Here is a 20,749-nt window from a genome sequence, read left to right as displayed (position 1 = left end):
AAGCAGACATCTGACACAGAAAGTTAGGTAGAACTTAGTATTAACGTCAACAGAAGGATTAAAGAGGAAGTTTAGTTATTGTCTTATCATTGTAAGGAATATGCATGAGATATTTTGTTGTAAAAACCCACATAAACAGTCACTTAATTATTTCTATGTTTCACGCAAGTACTCCCCTACCCATAAGTCCCTGCTATTTGTGAAGAATTTTCATCACACTGACAAATCAGGAGCTAAGGGACATTTTTTTATGCACGTTTTCCTGCTTCTTTACTAAGAAGTCTTAGTAAAAAAAAACCTACTTAGTACAGGTAAATCAACGACAAAAAAATAATGATAATACTTAACTTTTAATTATGTTTCCAAAAAATAACATAATGGAGGGAAGCAGCAACGTAAACTTTAGTGAAAAATTAAACCAATTTTTTCATTAAATTAATTATTAAATTGCTTCTCCTTAAATGACCCTGCCTTCAATGTACAGTTGGTATTCTAGTTGTAGCGCACCGACATTTTTTCTTTTCCCTGTTTGCACATATTTGAGGTTGTTGGCTCCTCATCAGTCTGGTTGCAGCTTGCTGTCCAGGGGTTAATGGGGAGGAGGTTTAATTGCACCTCCCCCAACACATTAATAACGTTTTGGTAGCAGTATAAACTGCTTTGTGTGCCCACTATGTAGGAGGTGAGAGTAGGTTCTCACCCTATTGAGAGTGTGCCTTGACGTGGCGGGTGAGCTTAATTATGCTTTGGCCAATTCATATAACCAAAACCTCTCATTTATATTATGTTTATGTATTTGTTGCCAACTTTATTAGGGTGAGAAGCGCAGACAGTTTCTGTTTTTTGTATACATTGTACAGCCAATACACTGTTTTTGCAGCATGCTTACACCTGTTTGGTAGGCCTCGTATTATACATTTGTATTATTTGGGCCTGTGACTAGCTCAGCGCACCGACATTTTCTTTTCCCTGTTTGCACATATTTGAGGTTGTTGGCTCCTCATCAGTCTGGTTGCAGCTTGCTGTCCAGGGGTTAATAGGGAGGAGGTTTAATTGCACCTCCCCCAACACATTAATAAGGTTTTGGTAACAGTATAAACTGCTTTGTGTGCCCACTATGTAGGAGGTGAGAGTAGGTTCTCACCCTATTGAGAGTGTGCCTTGACGTGGCGGGTGAGCTTAATTATGCTTTGGCCAATTCATATAACCAAAACCTCTCATTTATATTATGTTTATATATTTGTTGCCAACTTTATTAGGGTAAGAAGCGCAGACAGTTTTTGTTTTTTTGTATAGTTGTACATATCAACTATTAGTATTTTTACACCTTTTTTCCTGAACTGAAAAAGGGAAACGCCAAATATAGTTTAATTGCTACAAACAACAGCTAATAGTGTTGGTTCACTTATTATACAGTATATCCTACACTTGCAACTATAAACTAGAAAAAATATTGAACCAGGACTTGGCGAAACCTGCATTGGGATTAAGATGTCCTCACTTTGTGTTTGTAGCTTCAAGTGTATAAAAAAACCACATAATAACTGAATCGAGCTGTTGTTTGTAGCATGAAATGTAGCAACAGTGAAGTGTATCGACTAATAGCTCATATGTGACTGGAATGCTAGCCGAACGCTGAAGGCAGAATGCAATTTAAATCACTTAGAGCAATTAAATACTAAGTTTTATTATATGAAAACAGGATTGGTTTTCTTTCCATTATTATATCGCTGCTTCCTTCCATTATATTAATTATTTTTTATGAAATGTAATTAACATTTTTACAATTATTATTTTTTTATTTTGCGGTTCATACGATAAATTGCGGAATTCAATTTTCATTTTTTAGATGTACTGAGATTGGCTGTTTTGTACATTGCTATTACCTTTATAACCTGTTCAATGTAAATCTCCATTAGCATATCAGTCTAATCTTACCACAGGGGCTGTCCAGAATTTAAATGTAAGGCAAATTGATTCTGCATAAGGGAACTGTTCCACTTGGGGATAAACCACAGAGAGCTCTAGATGGAGGAAATATGTACAAAGTGGTATGAGATTAGCTCAAAGAAGACACTGAATGTGTCCCCTATGGTGTGTCCATGCTCGGGGATCTCTTCGGGTTCAACCCAAACAATGAGCCCAGACGTGGAGCTCCTTGCTCACCTATGCATTGAGAGCTCATCAGGCCCATGAATGGTTAAATGTATGTCTGGGATTGTTGCTAGTTAGTGGGAGCACTAATCTAGATGTGTGAGGACAGCAAAGCTTCAGATGCCAAGGTGGAGTTCAGTTCTTTGGACATTGGGACCAAGCAATCTAGACTTGGTCTTTTGGATGGATTGTGGCATTGTCAACTGTGACAGGAATCGTGGACAGGGGGGTAGTGGAGTAACCAAAAGTTCAGCCATGGAGATGGTAAGCTTCTGGTAATGGGACACTATCCATGATGTAATTATGGTAAGGAAAGAAGACAGGGTGAAAGGTTGGGAGAGGAAATGTAGAATACTGTGTCCTCTGTGTATAGGTGGTACTGGAAGCCAAGTGAAGATATCAATTGTCCAAGGGATAGATGGAGAAGAGTAGAGGCCCTACAACTGAGCCCTACAGAACACCAACAGATAGCAGTAGGGTAGAGGAACAAGTTCCAGCAAAGAAGACACTGAATGTATGATATTATTTGAAACAGGAAAGAACCATGTCATGGATGCCATTAGCATGAAGGTTTTGCAACAGGAGAGGGCGACCAACAGTGTCAATGGGAGGAAGCAGGGAGATATGACTTTTTTTTTAGTGGCAATGAGATTGAAAGTGATTTTAGTGAGCGCTACCTTTGTAGAATGACGTAAACAGAAACCAGATTGTAGAGGCTAAATTAGCACTTTAGCAGCATTTAGACCCAGACTACTTTGTTTTGGGTTTTCTGCAGAATGGGGCAGCCCTTGAGAAATCTTGTTGGCAAACACGAGAAGTGAAAATAAGACCAGATAAGACCGACCACGATCAGATGAGTCAGATGAGTGGAGAGACCAGGTAGGAGTGTATTTGGATATCAGCAGGGAGTGGTAAGTAGGGGAACCATTATGAAGAGGTTTAATAGTAATAGTGAGGATTTTAACTTACATCCTAAAGCGTATGTGTAACCAGTGAAGAGACTGACAAGGGGAGAGGTGTTAGTAAATCGATGGGTAATAAGGATAAGTCTGGCAGCAACATTCATCATGAATTGCAAGGGAGCAAGACAGGTATGAGGAAGACCAGCTAAGACATGGTTTGGTTGCATCTTGCGTTAGGAATGGGCCTTCGGGTACACCAACTAAGAGAGGAAGGCCAAAGAAAAAGCTACCAGAGCTGCTGAAGGAGTGATCAGAAAGGTAGATGGAAGAAGCGTTTAGGGATATGAGATATGAGGTAAAGTAGGTCTCCTTAGCAAGGGTGAGAACAGAGTGATAGGGATGAAGGATTAATTTATAGTGCAGAAATACAGAGGCAGAATGAGACTACTGCCAGCTACCCTTAGTGGTACGAGATATATATGCCTTGGGTCACTAGGATAGCCCCTGCACTGAATTGAACCAGCCTGCCCTTGCTGTTATACTTTGAATAACGAATACAGCATTACCAACGGCATTTCTAGTTCTGCTGAATGTCTAAACCCTTCCCAGAAGTATTTTTTTAATTATATAAAAAGTAGCTTTGTTTATACTTTTCCCAGGAATGGGAATATTTGTCCCAAAACACAAAAACATGCAAATGTAAAATTCAAATGTTTGTAGTTTTCACTGTTTATTAAGAAGCGTAAAATGCTAGAGAGGGTACTTAACGTTTTGTCTAAGTGAAAAAACACATTTAAAAGAAATATGTGATAAGATGTTTGGCATACTTTTTATAACTTTTGGAGTTAGGATACATCCTGATCTATTGGGACCCAGCTGTCACTTGAGGCTCCTGCGAAAGCCATTCACCTGACACTAGGCTTTACCAGCTGTTGTCTCAGAGATATACAACCATCCCAAGCAAGAGCACACACCATGTGAGATAACAGCTGGTGCGACAGTGACACTGAGAAGAATGTATGTCTGAAACGTATTCAATGAAAGGGTTAAACTAGGGAAATGCCACTTCTTTTGCAAAAAGTATGCCACCATTGTGATGATGTATGAGTTACTCTGGAATGGACAACATTTCTTGAATTGAAATGAAGAAAAATATTTAGTTAATGCCAATGGAATGTCAACGTGAAAGTTTATTCCTGGTTGAATGTGTGGCCTACAATCTGAAGTGTAGGATATAGTAGAGCATAATTGACATAAATTGCCCCCAGGCTGGTTGTAGATTCTTCAAACTTGGACCTGGAATGCAGGTAATGTTGTGGTGACATAAGTTTTGTTGTCAATGTTTTTGCCAGTTGAACTCTTCCTGTATCACATGTCCTGATATGTGAACGAGGGCACACCTACAGTGATTCAATATGCCTGTTGAACGCAAAATCTTAGTTCAGTCTCTCTCTGCCCACCATCCTGCATGGATGGGGTAATCGGTGGTGTGCTGGGTTATGTTGGACCTTTAGGTTGCAGGTTAGTCTTGGAAAGTGTTGCATTGTATGTTGGGCTGTCACTCATTTATTGTATGTTACTGTGTTTTTGTCTCTTATTAAATATCTGTTAAAGTAGACAAACCTTTGTGTTATATTTTTATATGTGGTTTAAACACCACAATGTAATGTGATATTACGTGATGGGGGGCATGCTGATTGCACAGTGTGCAGATATTATAAAAATGGCTCCGAACAGGTAAGGGGAAATTGAGTGAGGGAGTATGTATGTATGTATGTATGTATGAGTGAGTTTGTATGTTGGAATGAGAATTCATGTTAGAGGGAGTGTGTGTTAGCATGAGTAAGTGTGTGTTACTGTGAGAGTATATGTGTGAGTGTAAATGTGTGCCAGTGTGTTTGTTAGTAAAGGGGGCAGGTGGTCTATTTTTTCCCCTTGTCAGATAGAATGTCATTCTTTGCAATGTTCCAAGCATATCATCCATTTTAGTATCTCATTAAAATGTTTACACATGAAGCAATATAGAAACTGTAAGAAGGGTTATTGTTTCTACAGTAGTAATATATCTTGGATGGCCAACCTAGGCCTGACCCAGGGCAGAGCCTCAGCTACTCCTTTCATTTACCTCTGCGACTACTTTCCTCTGTGCTGAATGTTAAGATGTTATGTCATATCTCAGCACATTGTATTTTAAGGATGCACAGTAGAGTTCTCTATAGAGGATGCACCAACTAGGCACAGTCCTCTATAGTGTATATGGACTGCTTAAAAATGGATCTCTAATCTTGCCAACAATCCCATAAAGCAGTGGCGCTCCAGGGAGCCTGATTCGCCCCTGGTTATTTGGTAAACCCTTTTGCCCCTTGGAACTACTGCCCTAGGAAGGAATATGACTGCCCTCTTTACATGTCACATGGCTACGGGTAACTATTAAGCATTGCTTGACAAAGAGAACACTCCAACCATTATATTCCTTTTAATAAATATGATAGTTGTGTGTCCCCTTTAATATTTGTTTCAGAATAAATGCAAGAAGAGATTTCTTATAATCTCATCTATACATGTGAACCTTTCTTGCCAGGGATTTGCTGCTGCATGCCGCCATAACTGGCAACAAACCTTGAAAGCAGGAGGGTACACCGCAGCTCTGGAGTTTTAACAATGGACTTTTGCTTTTCCTTTTAATTTCCTTTCCTTATATAATTTGAACCTACCACGTACATTATCGTCAATTCCTATATGCCACGTATGGTTGTTTAATGGCCAGGCTATCTCAGTTTTTTAACGTTTTACTTACCTATTACCAAAAATAATGTGAAATGATTATACATATACACGGTAACCGATTAATTTTAAAGTTATGTTACTCAGTTTTGTTGTGCTTGTCATTTGTTTGGTCAGTGTTTTTGACTACAATGCCATACCCATGTCCATATGTTTATCACACTATTTCAGTAACATGTTTTGTAGTACTTGTTTCTGAACACTTGGTGGCGCTATAACTACATTTTTTTTTGTCTAGCATTTCCTTTACATTTACCAGATAAACAAGTCTGTAGTTTTACATTAAAGCTTACAGAATAGGTCAGGGGTCCCTTCTACCACAAAACTGGGACACCAACATGCCAATTTACACTACCTTAACATTTATTTTTAAGATGCTGCCTTATATCTTGGTAACGCTAGCAAAGGATTTCAGCAGTCCTAGTGTGAAGACCAAACCTACAAATATGAGTTTGACATTTGTTCTGTTATCTGTTATCTTTACGTACCATCCTCTCACTCTCACAACAGAGTTGCAAAATGCCCTTTACTAGTTCTACTAAGACGTGATTAGCTAGTGTCCGAGGTTTCTTTGTAGTAACTCATTGTAGTAATGTACAAGTCTACTCAGCACCGCAGAATACATTTATGCAGGGTACAATTGAAGAGTCCAGTTTGATGCAGAGTCAAATTGAAGAAGACAAACTACGTTTAAGTGTTTAGGTAACAAGTACACTTTGAGCAATTTCAGATTGCAGTTGAAAGTCCCCCCCCCCCAACAAAAATTTATTTTGCTGGCATTTTCTGAAATTGAGATATGTTCACTTACTCAAACAATTGTATTTGAAATGTTGCATATAAAACTATTTTCATGTATCTACCATTAATGCATATTAAAAGCTTTTGCACAGAATAGGACTAGATGGGAAAAATGGTTCTTACTTGCTGACACATTCTATATTTATACACTGAAAGCTCACTGATTATATATATATATATATATATATATATATATTGGGTATTACATATTCAAATATAAATAAAATACTCATATTTTAAACATAAAAGTATAAAAACATTTTAATGCTGAAGCCGACATACACTTCATATAATGACTGTGGTTTATTGATATAATGAAGATTTTAAACAACTGATGGTTATTTCACTTATGGTTATTATCGTGAATATTGTGATATACAAAAAAAGACCTTTATTATTCACATTTCTAGATGATATGTTTTGAAGCTGATCTTTCAATGACTGTAGTCTTTGGTCTGTTCAATGCTCTGCCAGATTTGCAGCAGAAATATTTTTTCCAAATGTACAAAAACGTAGTTCGGAATTTTTCAATCCGGAATGCGTAGACAATGGGGTTCATAGCTGAATTTCCGTGCGATAAGAAGATGGCAATGTAGGTGATGATCATCGGAGTTTTGCAGGTGTGGCAGAATAAAGTAATGCAGTTCAAGGTGTGAAGTGGCAACCAGCTTAAAGCAAAAAGTAGCAGGATTAGTGCAAGGGATTTTGCAATTTTAAGTTCCTTCCCGTAGTATTTCTGTGGGTCCTTGGAAGTGGAAGATACTTTTTTATTGAGCTGTTTTTGAATTAGATTGAACACTTCCAGATACACAATAAGCATTAGGAAAAGTGGCGGAAGTACCCAAACAAAAAAGTTAAAGTATACCATGTACTCCATGCTGATTACAGTCTCAAACTGGCAAATAATGATAACATCGCTACTACTGGAATTAAGTGCTTTCCTTTGGTTGTCTATGTTGTTCCATCCAAACATGGGAACCAAGCCGACGATGAAAGAGAGCACCCAGCATCCTGTAATTGCTATGCCAGCTCTTCTTGCTGTTACAACGCTCTTGTAACTGGAAAAAAAGAGAAAAATTAACCATCATAAAAATGTAAAATCATAGTCAGTTTATCTACAGATGTTAACAAACCCAAGCAAAATATATCTTGAGTGAGTCCCCAAACACATATGTTAATCCCATCAACTCTAGTGCATCCCCCAAAAGAAGACTAAAGAAGATGCTCCCCCAAAGGATGTTGCACAGTCAATAAAAAAAAATGCCATTTCTTGAAGTGGTTATCAGTGAAGCAAGTTATGTTTTCATCATTACTACTTTCACAGTGACTAACTTGAGTCAAACTGTGCCCCTAGGAATCTGCTTATGTTAACTTCACTTTCTCTCCTAGCAGCTGCGTTCTGCATTGAACAAAGCCGTGACAGATCCAAGTTCTTTGATAACACTAGAAAGGGTTCCTTTAAGGGAGAGTGGCCACACAGGGTACACGTAGGATTTAGGCCCTGACTCTAGTAGCCATTTTTTCTACACAGATTAGCTGCATTCAACAGATTTTCATTTAGATTGTCAGGGCCCGATGTGTTGAGGGATCAGTAGTAACATGTCATCATACCTCTACCTTACACTGACTACCAAAAATCAGAAAAATGGGGCACAATGCTGGTTCCCAAACTATAAATATCTCCAAAGAATGTCTAAAGCATACCCAAACAATAGATAATATAACCCAATTTCATAAATATAATTATACACAATCACATATTGCAATTCATCAAGCCATATAAACCATAAAAATGATATATGTGTGTATGTGTAGTGATAAGGACTGGCGACGAGGGATACTGCTAGCTTGCAAACCCATGAAGAATGCACGTTCCGTCATGTGCCTTTCTCCTTGACTAGGAGAGAATGTGGAATTATATTGATTGACAATAGAAAAGCAAAAGCTATTTAGAATTTAACAATTTTGGAGCAAGAAACTGTAACAGCAACACTTCCCCTTTAAATTTCTATGACTTAAACCATGACATGCTTTATATGCTTCATTTGGTTTATAAATTATTCATCCTATATGCATCTCAATTTGTAGCACTGTAGAAGCCTTTTGAACATTTTAGTGCTCCAGGCCAACACTGCATAGGTTTTATTAAATTATCTTTGAAACATATGTCTTGTTTCTGCGTTATCTCCACTTTCATGGTCACTTAATCCTTACATATGGCAATAGAATGAGGTAAAAAACAATTACTTATACATTTACAATGTACTATGAAGACCATCTTAGAATATTGTTTCTGAACCAAAACATCTTGGCGCAGTATGTAGTTTGGTTATAGAGACGGGTTCCTTACTGTAATACTACAATTTAGAGCTTTACTACCCATACCCCATAATGTTTCTCTTACAGGAAGTGCCAAAGTTCACCTTGCAAAACAAAGGTAATGTGGTGGGATGGTCAGAATGTCATCTCAATGACCTGACTATACACTATGCAAGACAAGGTTAGAAAGAGAGGCTGTCTTTGGCACTGCATGAAAAGGGGTCAAGGTAGACCTTAATCCATGCATAAACCAATTTTGTCTCTCAGGATCGGTTACTTGAGTCCATACTCCATACTTTGGCACTGCGTGAGAAGGGGTCAAGGTAGACCTTAATCCATGCATAAACCAATTTTGTCTCTCAGGATCGGTTACTTGAGTCCATACTCCATACTTTGGCACTGCGTGAGAAGGGGTCAAGGTAGACCTTAGTCCATGCATAAACCAATTTTGTCTCTCAGGATCGGTGACTTGGGTCCATACCAGCTCACCCAGCTTCCTAGTTGTGTACATGTTTGGAATCTATGTGCTAATATTTTAATGGACCGGAACAAAGTAATTTTCAAATTTAAAGGGTACATTTTACAGGTATTCAGCCTATCCAGCAGATGCTTAGGGTAAAAGGATGAGAATGGTATAGAATCAAAGTATGAGACGAGAAAGACACCTATACAAGTGAATACAGACCCCTCATAAAGTCAGATCATTGTAATATTTTTACAGCGTTTCCTAGATCCATGTTCTCTCAGAATCCTAAAAACCTACATCCACTGCTCTGCCTATGTACAGCCCTTAACAGCATTCTACAATTTTGGTTAATCCCACCCAGCAGATACAAGAATGGAAAAGAGAGGCACAACACCTACTGAAAACATAACAAAACCACAAACTATAACAATCGACCATAAAACTATACTATAGAGAGAGAACAGTTTCATGACTGCCTCGGGGCAAATGCTGGTATGATGTTTTATCGGATAAAACAGGCTTGGTACATTAATCCAATTGTCTTTTGTTCTCTTACAATGACTGATTTTTTTATTTTGTGATTGTGAGCTGTTGAGAAACTGTCTCCTGCTCTAACATATTTATGATGAAATCTTCTCAGATGCCACGCAGAAAAAGCTGACCTGATATATTATAGATCTTAGGTTAGAGTGTTAATATTCCTTGGGTTAAAGATCACAAAACCCCCTGAAGTCTTGGTCTTTGCCACAATTATGCCATTCACAAATAATAAGGGTAAATCAGTGGTGTCCTGAACTATATGATTCAGCAGGGGCTGTACTGATCTGTGAATTCATTTGGAACACGACGGAGATCATGGGCTTGTACTGCAAGTCACTTGTAATTAATGAAACAGAGAACACGGACAAAAGGAAGTTAGATTAGACAAGACAGAGTTTTTCTCTAGAAGCCTTTACACACACATATCCAGTGGGTTTATTTGTGCAATGTCTGTGCCTTATTATAACCTTGACTTGTGGTTTTCACCCCACCGAAGACTGATTGTGTCTTTGGTCTATCTACATAACAGCTAAACAGTAGGTAGCACCTATATAAATACACAAAAATGCGACAGTAACTCAGCAGAGAACAGACAGCACTGTCCTCTTATGAACCTCTGCTTGGATTGTCTTACATTAAAGCTCTCTTTTGCCACTGTAAAGGGAAAGATCCTCATCAGCATATCAGATAAGTCCCAACCACATGGATAGTCTAAAATCAAAACCCAAGACAAAGTTCCTTCGTACAAGGGAACCCATAACCCAAAAAAGAAATTTCGACTTTTAGCCATCATCAGCACCTTTATGCTTGGGAAGCGCCCCAAGAGATTCTCAAAAGACAATATATACACACACAAAAATTTAACTCAGCTGAGAACAAACAGTGTTCGAGGACACTGGCGAATCCCTGCTCAGTTGAGTCTCACATTTCAGCTCACACATCTCCATCGGTATATCAGACTAGTCTCACCCATAAGGGCAGTCTACAACTATACTGCAAGACAGGTTATTCAACCATCTTAGCAAGCATTTGTCTACGGGGTCTTGGGAAGTGTGGACAAACAGGTGGAAATGACCATTTAGCAGGCAGGTACTAGCTAATTTCAGCCTGAGGTGGCACAAACACTGACGGATAGCTTAGTGGTACAGAATACAAAAACAATCCTTTTAATGGTCAATAGAAAGTTTGGTACAAAGCAAATTATCAAAAGGCCTTGCATAGGGTGCTTTTGAGTCAAATTCCCACTGATTATATGTGGCATGTATATAGCACAAAAAGCTTTTTATAGTGGCATATGTTTAAATCTAAGCTTCCCAGGGGCAAATGGACCCCTAGCCCTTTTTGCCAACCCTTTTCTGACCCGATATTTCTAACATGCACTTAGTACTGTTTAGTATATCTGCTGCCCTGTTAGGTATGCAATTTGCTTTCTCCTGACCAAATTGGCTGGCTTTTTTCGCTTCATTCTTCATAAATATGCTATTATTTTCATCTTGCAGAATTTCCTCTGTACTTTCCATCACATAATATATCTTGCTGAGAATGTCTTCTTTCTCATTTTCTCTTTCCAATCTCTTTTAAGTCTTTCCATTTACTTGCTAATGACAGCCTAAGCCAGATGCATTGGGTAATGCGTATCTAGCTCGCTCTCCACTCACTTTAGGATCTGCAGCTGGGTCGCATATGATCCACGCAGCAGGCCGACCTCCCAACAGCAGATAATCAGAGACATACATCGATGAGCCAAGGCTTCTCTTTTGAGAAGGACCTCTCGACTTTATTACATAACATACCAGCTAGATTTGTGGCTTAGTAATTAATAACAACAACGCTGAATTACCATATTGACCATTGTCTTTTGTTTAAGGGCATTTTAACTGCTTGAGTTGAATACTTATTAACTCCACTGGCTTTACATTTTCTGTATCATACTATGAAATTCTGTTTAGTGATTATATATTTTACATGGGGAACATGTCAGTAAAGCATGATTTGTTTTTCCAATAGACCTCTTTTTTATGGGTTGTCCCTGCTTATATATACTGTATGTATATATATATATATATATATATATATATATATATATATATATATATATATATATATATATATATATATATAATTCTCGCAAATTAATAGTGGGGATCTAGTTAAGACATTTAGTTACGGTATTACAAAAACTATATTTCTTTCTTTCTTTCTTTATCTATGCAGTATAATGACTTTAACACCAATAAAGAAATGCAAAGTCCCTGCCTGTGCTTGGATAAAGGGCGTTTTGAACATTTTAGCATCAATGAAAAGACATTGAAAAGAAAATTGTTTAAACTGGATTTACATTTTTAAGAATTTGGTCTTCTCCTGCAAAACATGCAGTTTTCTTCAATGTAGAAATACCAAGACGAATGACAGCATCATCTTTCAATATGGAATTGTGTTTATTATTTGAGAATCCGATACCGAAATCAGGTTCACATGATTTGAAACAAATTAAATTTATAAATCATTTCTGTAACATAAATATCACAGGTAATATATTAAGCTGTCATGTTTAAGGGTTAGTTATGAAATAGTCATTGATCTATAACAGCCAGTAAATTAATTTTACATTACATTTACAGTAATTTAATTAACATCTAGTCATTCAATTACCATTGTGTATATTACATATTATATTATTTTGTACATTAATCTAATACATATTGATAGAAAAAAATATATTGCTTATCTAAAGTGTAATGACTTCAAGATCTGAGGAAGCATTGATTTACTGTAGGGAGATCAAGTCAGACTAATCTTATCGAGTTCTTTAACACCTTAAGTAAAATAATAGATGAGGGTGGAGTAGCAGATGTTGGAGCTTATTTGGATTTAGTAAGCATCTGACACTGTTCCACGCAGTAAGTGAATCCATAAAATGCATATTTTTGGACAGGACTTAAATGTAATTGAGTTGAGAAGATGTTGGCTAAATGAGGGGGGAGTGCCATAGTAAATGAAGTTACCTGTTGAGTTCATCAGTGCCTGTACTATTTTATGTATATATATATATATATTTATTTATTTATTTAAGTCCAAGATATACAATTGCACACCAACCTTAATTTCTCTGCCCGGTGCCAGGTAGCTGCAGCAGTAATGCATTTAAATTCCAAAACTGATTACCGCCACTAATGGGACTTGTTTTCAATGATTTCACGAAACTCCGTTTTTCTGGTCACCATTTCAGTCTTTTTATTTATAGACTTTCATCAGGACATGTTGAAAGACTGAAATGTTGACCAGAAAAAGTTTCATGAAATCATTGAAAACAAGTCCCATGAGTGCCGGTAACTACTTTTGGAATTATATATATATATACTCGTCAGCATGAGGTTGTGATACTGGCTTTCTTAGCTACCCCAAGCCTCAACTATTAAGCCAGTATCACAACCTCATGCTGACGAGTCCCATGAAGGACGAAACAGCTGTCCATGAGTGGTGATCTGGCTATTGTACCTCTTCCTGAGTTTTGTCTCAAGGCTGTCTTGTACAGCGGGCAATTACTTTCAAGGGATCCATGTATAAAGTGGATATAGAGGCAAAGGTGATAATTGTTAACCTTATTTGCATGTGCCTACCCAGAATCCCTTGTGGTTGTGAAAGCACCATGAGATTTCTGAGGGAAAAGCAAGCCTTCTGGCTTGTCTGGTGTCTGTGAGTGTTTAATAATACTTCTTCTACCCCTTGACTGTTTGCAGGTAACACACATATTTGTGAAAGATAACACTACATCTAAGGAAACTATAGGAATGAATTGGATGCACAAATCCAAAAGGTACTTTGCTGACAGCTACATTATGATAAAGAAAGCAACAGAGTTATAAGCGCAAGGGCAGCATGACTAGGGATCTGAACAAAGCCATTATGCTGATATCACCCATGTGAGCTATAACAATCTATAGAAAGGGAAACCATGGGGTTAATAAATGATGAACAATTAAGGTGGAAATTATGTCAGATGGAATGTATCAGTTTAGTGTTCCTGAACAAAGCAGGTTGTAACACCCACCCGATCTCCTTTATTTTATTAATGTCCACTATTGTAGATGAAATTAGTAGAAGGTAATTTATAGCACTCAGGAAACATGTTTGTCCTTAAACTTGCATGTTTTAAATTTAAATACATAGCGATATAACCCTTTCATGAGTGACTTTGGTATCACTATGTAATTTCTTATCCTTACCCATTTGGGCATGAGTAGTTATGGCTGGGAAAAGAGTGTAGGGGTTGCCTTCAACTGGGTCAATCCTAAATATTTTGTTGGACTACTTGAACTTCACTGACTTATTGTTTTCCAAATCTCTATAATGGAAACATTTCATGTTCCTATGAATCTTACATGTACATTTTGGAGGTTTTGGCAAGAAATGTTATATTTTATTTCACGGAAGCAGTAGGACCTTGCCGGGGAGAATAGGGAGAAGTTTAGAAGTTGGGGAAGAAGACTTTCCGCTACTTCTACGTAGTGGATATACTCATATATGCCCTTTCTTTATTCAGAGAGAATTCCAGGAATGGCCACTAATAATTCTTCCTAAAGAATTTTGTATTACCCTTCTTTTTAAGAGCCTTATGGATTCTGCTGGTGCTCTAAATACAATAAGTAAAATATCACATTAACTGTAATGTAATTTGTTTCAGGAATGCCTTAATCAAATCCAGTTAAGTCAAATTCAAATCAAGTTATGAGGATAGTATATTGATTGGGTATTCACAATGTTAATTGTTAGCTGTTAACTCTAGCATATCTTTAGTTGAAGGTGATACATTTTATTGTGCCAATACAAAAAGAGGATACAGAGCTTTCAGGGCCAGCGAGGTCTCTTTAAATGCAGCCGTCAAACAATAAAGGCAGTAGCAAAAAGTCCAACAGATGACTTCATCAGTGTGTTAACTCTGCCTTTCCTGCAGGAGAATCTATGGTGATGGCATACATTTCGCTGTTACTCAACAATGACTCACTCTTAAGTTAACCCCCCCCCCGCAATATTTAGAGGAGACACAAGTACAGTATCAATTTTAGATCAGATCCATAGCATATGTTGATTTCTAAAATGAAACCAAATTAATATTACTCAACAGGGGCTAGAAACTAGAAACCATCTGAAAGCCAGGCCCCCAACTAAAACAGCTAGTCTGTGTGTTCTTTGCCCCTTGCACCCCCCTTCCAACATAAAACATGTAAACAGACAAATTACACACACTTACTCATACTCACTAACACACTCCATCTCACCCCACTTACACACCCATGCACAATTACATATCCATGCTCACATACAATTATATATCCATGCTCACACACTCACACAAATCCATGCTCACACACACACACAAAAGTACACATTCATGCTTACAAGCACACACAATTACACATCCATGCTCACACATACGGATGGACAACTATTGCATATGCAGGGAATCCAGCTTTGTTTATAATGATAATGCTACAAGCTAGCCGATTCTAGGCTTGAGAAGGTTGATGTTGATTCATGCAATAGCTATATGTTAGTAAAAGAATTTAAAATGTAGACTTAATGGAAGTAACACTGGTGCATATACCACATCAGGTGTGTGGTTTTTCTCCAAAATATTATATTTTAATAATGGTAATTTAATAGGGAAATTTGGTGCTAGTGTGAACAAGGGCGTACCTAGAATATTTTTCATCCAGGGAGGATCCTATATTTGCCACCCCCCAATTTAAAATGTAAAAACACCCACCACTTTTTGCAAGAATATTTATTGCACAAATTTCTAAACTGCTTTATCACAGCATTTCTCCTTTCTATTTGTACCTTTAGGACTTACAGTACTTAGTTTGTTATCTTGGGACCTAGTGGGGGGTTTTCATGATGGAAACCACAATAACACTTTCCAGCTAGCTAGCCATGCACTTGAAGGACACACTGACCGCAGCCATGCGACGTCAACGTGGTTCAACGTATTATCCAGGGCGCTCAGAGCTCGCGCTCCGCAGCATCAGCATAGACTTGCCACACAGATAAAGCTAAGCCCTCTGCAGTGTACACACAAAGACCTGCAAGTCTGCAATGTAGCATCACAACTGGAGGTCACCGTCTGAAGGTGGCAAACAGTGGCCTAAATAGAAACCACGGGAACCCCCTGTCTTCACTAAACCTGCACACAGTGCCACCTTTGTACCAAAAACGCTTACCTGTTCCATCACTATCCCCAAATAGCTTATCCGTGGCATCTTTGTCCCCACACAGCTTGTCAGTGTCGTCAAACAGCTTGTATGTGTCATATTTGCCCCCAATCAGCTTGTCAGTGCCATCTTTTTCCCTTAACAGCTTATCGGTGCTTCCTAAACACCGTGCCAGTACCATCTTTGCCACCAGCTTGCAAGTGTCCCCAAACTTTGCCCCAGCGTTCCTCTGCCTATGTGCTGTGTGCATGCAGGAAGTGGATTTGATGCCCATACTTCCTGCCCACTGGATCAAAGCATGCAAGGAGATAATGTTAGATCTCTACATGCCGCTTGCTGTGGGTATTACCTGCTATTACCTACTAGTAAACCAATCCATGTTAACGGGAGTAGTCCCAGAAGATTAGAAATCATTGAAGGTCAGGCAACTAGAGGCCAGTTAGTCTTAATGGAAACTATGTTAAAGGATAGGATTGTTGAACATCTAAATGGATTTCAAGATCAGAAACAACATGGGTTTACTTCAAGAAGATAATGCCAAACTAATCTTATTTTTTTTTACATTTGGTGACTAAAATTAATAAATAAATCACGGTGGTGCAGTAAACATTGCTTATCTATATTTCAGTAAGGCTTTTTGCATAGAAGACTTACCAATAAACTCCAACAGATTGATGTCTGGCCACATGTTGGATGTCCCTGCCACACTACACATAACGTGTAGTGTTTAGTGTAGGAGTAGCATTCTTTAACCCTTATTGCTATCAGATTGATAGAATAACAACTATATTTATTTGCTCTTTCAATGGTTCAATGCACACCAATACTGTCATAAAAAGTACACTCCATTGAAGGTGTTAATGGGATCACGAATGGGGGATTGTCAAATTTGTTAAATACATTCAGGTGCACATTACCTCTGTATGTGATTGTACACAAATGGGCACAGATACACACATACTATATGTGTGTGAGTATGCACACAGGTGAAGTGATAAGCAGGTGAAATGCATCTTCTCCAAATCAAGGAGATTGGGAAAAGAGAAAAGGGCAGCAAAAGAGGGGAAATACATGGGGTAGAGGAATCGGTTGTATCTCTCCACGCATTGGCAAGCAAAAGAAAATGGTAATTTAAAAGGGACATTCAGGTATCATATGCATTAATATGTATTAAAAATATCCCTTTAATTAAAATAAAATCTTTGCAAAAGATGATCATAAAAAATCCTGTTGTATTTAAAAAATATATTCACCATTTTTTATTCTTTCTTTGTTTAGTCAAAGTGGCATTTTTGTTTTTCAAATGACATGTGTGCTTGAAGTGAATCCTAGTTGGATTGTCCCAAAACTGCATTCATGCATGAGTAGGGAATGTCATTTTGCCTTAAGCAAAACATTAGTTAAAGCTCACCTGGAATATGAAGTACAGCTTTGGTCATTAATATCAGCATATCATGGAATTTATTGGATAGAGTACATAGAAAGGCTAAAAAAATATGTAAAATTAATAAAACCAATACTTTTTAGTAAGATGACCTTACCTTAACTTATCAAGGATGCCTCCACATATAACCAACAGAAGTATGATTTGATTGCTATTTTATTACTGTATATTTTTCCTTTTTTAGTCTTTCTAGTTTTACACAAGCGCCCCACAAATACAAATATACTGTATTCTCAAGCAAAGAATAAAAGTTTAAAAATTAGGATTTATGAAAAGAATTTCCGTTTTAACAAAAAAAGAGGCCTTCAGTGTTAAGTAATATGAATGCCACCAGAAATACTAGATGTAAATGTACAATGTAATTGTCTGAAATGGCATCTTATCCACGCTCCATTCCATAAAACATTTAATTTCCTCTCGCCTTGACCCGTTTAAGTGCTGGGAGTTTGGTCACATTTTCCTTACGGGACCCAATACTAATTTTCTTAATTTTGCTACAATTATTTATGACAATATCCTTATAAATACCTTACAAGTTACCTAGGGAAACCTATATTTGTTCTGGACAAGTAAAGCTTACAGCATATAAATATTCCCATAATTAATCATAATAATTAATTTTCCCATATATTCCAAATTAAATAGTAAACAGACTTGATATTTTTATTAAAAGCCCCATCCCCCATATATCCAATATCTGTGGTTGGAGCAGTGTTGAATCAGATTTTCAAAAATAATACACTCGGAGAAGCTGCCAGTAAGCCCAGTGGGTAGCCCCTACAATATACAGCCTTTGGTTTAATATGGCCGACTACTACAATGGTGACAATAGTGTTGAAAACATGGCCCTGCTGCCTTTGTTACTGCTGCTGTCTCTGTTACCTTGGAATGTGAAGGCTAATACACATGTCTGATCCAGGGATTTAACTCACTGCCTTTGTTGTTAAGAAAGAACTCCCCCAGCCTCAGGGGTATAAAATATCTGGATCAATAAAAATACCTAAAAAAAGATTAACCAGAGATAGTTATTATTTCTTCCACACAAACTGTAAAACTACATGACTGTTATATCCGATGAGAGAAACTGGATGCTTCATGTTGCAGAGTGGTATTCTATTTCCGTTGTTAGTAGCTTGTAAAAATGCATTTATATCCAACTTTTATTGGTAATCTGCCATATGAAATATCTCTAAGGGCCACTCTACTGCTACTGTTAATATGCATTTGTTACATGTTTTTGCATAATTTAGAGGGGATACAGTTATCATATTCATTAAAGTGCATATGATGGCTGTAGTGAACTTTTAATATCTGGCTATATAGGAAAATTAAACCAGCTATCAAATGTTTAGTACTAGAATTATTTATTTCTAAAGATACCTGGTAATCTGCTTGATTTTTGGATCTGTGGTCCAGCCATATTTTTTTCATTATGACTTCAGGCTTAATTGTAACATTAATAGGTCCTGCGCACCTTTAACCCCTTCAAGACCGAGACGTACCTGGTACTTCCTGGTCAAAGGTCACGGCAGACCGGGACGTACCAGGTATGTCATCGATGATGCGCGATCCATCGTCGCTATCAATGCTGGGATCGCGAGGGGCGGCTGCTACTGACCGCTGGGTGTCCCCAGCAATCCGTAGCAGCCACTCCCCCTCAATTCCATGCATATGATCGCTTTGAAGCAATTCACGAGCACGGAATTTAAATATTTACAAAAAAACCTGCAGTCTTCAAGGGAAGACGCAGTTTGCCAACGTCGGTCCTGAAGGGGTTAATACATAGAGTGCGGGATAGGATGTCATATCCTGCCACGCTGCGTCTAAAAGGCGTGCATCCCATTTTGATGCAGTCTATAGTGTAAATAGGTCAGTTCAGTAAATCAAAGATCTCCCTTGTAACCAGCCCATTGGGCAGCAGGACACCTGGGGGCTTGAACAGGGATCTTTCTTCCTAACCGGCCGAGGCCAGGATACGTCACTGGTGGAGAGTTCAAGTCAAGATTAGAATGGGAAAAAAAATATATTTCACTGATAACACAACTGCTCTTTCAACCATGACATTATAACATCTTTTCAGACATGAAGCTTTTTAAATGTGCATATATAACACGCAATAGCGTACCTAGCGGGGGGCGGGGGGGGGGGGGGCGGTCCGCACCGGGTGCCGCTCATCAGGGGGGTGCCAACTTGCCGGCACCCCTCCAGAGACGGACAGTAATGTCCGCCGCTGGAGGAGAAGGCTCGCAAGGGAGCGGTATCGGAGGTCTTTAACAGACCTCCAGCTCCCTTGAGTGATTTTAAGCCGGTTCCCACCCCCGTCCGTGCCCTCTGAACCGGAAGAAGAGGAAGAAGAGGAGCGAAGAGGAAGATAAGGAGCTGACTGCTGTAAGAAGAAAAGAGGAAAGGTAGGAAATCATTCAGTGAGAGTGACAGTGAGAGTGGATTGGTATGTGTGGAATCTGTGGATTGGTATGTGTGGAATCGGTGGATTGGTAAATGTGGATTGGTAAGTGTGGATTGGTATGTGTGGAATCTGGATTGGTATGTGTGGAATCTGTGGATTGGTATGTGTGGATTGCTATGTGTGGAATCTGTGGATTGAAAAAGTGTGGATTGGTAAATGTGTGAGAGTGATGGGTGTTATGCTGTACCATTTCCAATGTCTTTTTCATTATATAATTATGCTCTAAAGTACATTGTAACTCCCATCACTCTATACTGTTCCATACAGTGGCAGAGCTGGGAGACAGAGGCCTTGCACCCCCACCGCAGGACTCCTGAAAGGTAAGTGAACTTCAAAGGGGGGAGAGGGTAGATAGTTAGGAGGGGATAGATAGGGAGAAGGGAGTGAGATGTGGGGATAGGGAGTAGATAGGGAGAAGGGAGTGAGAAGGGGTAGATAGGGCAGAAGGGGGTGAGAATGGGTAGATAGGGAGAAAGGAGGGTAGCAAGAATATTGAAAATGAATGGATTAATGTGAGGATGAATTGTTTGAATGAGTGAGAGAATTAATGAATTTGTGAGAATGCATCAATGAATATGTGTAAATAATTTGTGTGAAAGAATAAATGATTGTGTGAATGAATTGTATGAATGAAAGTGAATTAGTGAGTGACTGTAAAAGTGT

General features: G+C 38.3%; 1 protein-coding gene across 1 annotated transcript in view; it reads right to left on the bottom strand.

The window, feature by feature from the left end:
* Positions 1-1,441: 1,441 nt before the first annotated feature.
* Positions 1,442-20,749, bottom strand: part of LOC149298307 (adenosine receptor A1-like) — a 34,311-nt gene continuing 15,003 nt past the window's right edge. The window contains exons 2-3 of the mRNA XM_089487488.1: positions 7,151-7,696; positions 1,442-1,475 (exon numbers count right to left, since the gene is read on the bottom strand). Coding sequence (XP_089343614.1) covers positions 1,442-1,475; positions 7,151-7,696 — 580 coding nt within the window. The remainder of the gene's footprint in view (positions 1,476-7,150; positions 7,697-20,749) is intronic.

Source organism: Sceloporus occidentalis, unplaced genomic scaffold (genome assembly GCF_023333645.1).
Source record: "Sceloporus occidentalis isolate IW3139 unplaced genomic scaffold, rSceOcc1.0.p SCAF_33, whole genome shotgun sequence".
In the NCBI taxonomy this organism is placed as follows: Eukaryota; Metazoa; Chordata; class Lepidosauria; order Squamata; family Phrynosomatidae; genus Sceloporus; species Sceloporus occidentalis.
The sequence above is the reverse complement of the archived record's forward strand: the minus strand, read 5'-3'. Positions and strand labels throughout refer to the sequence as shown.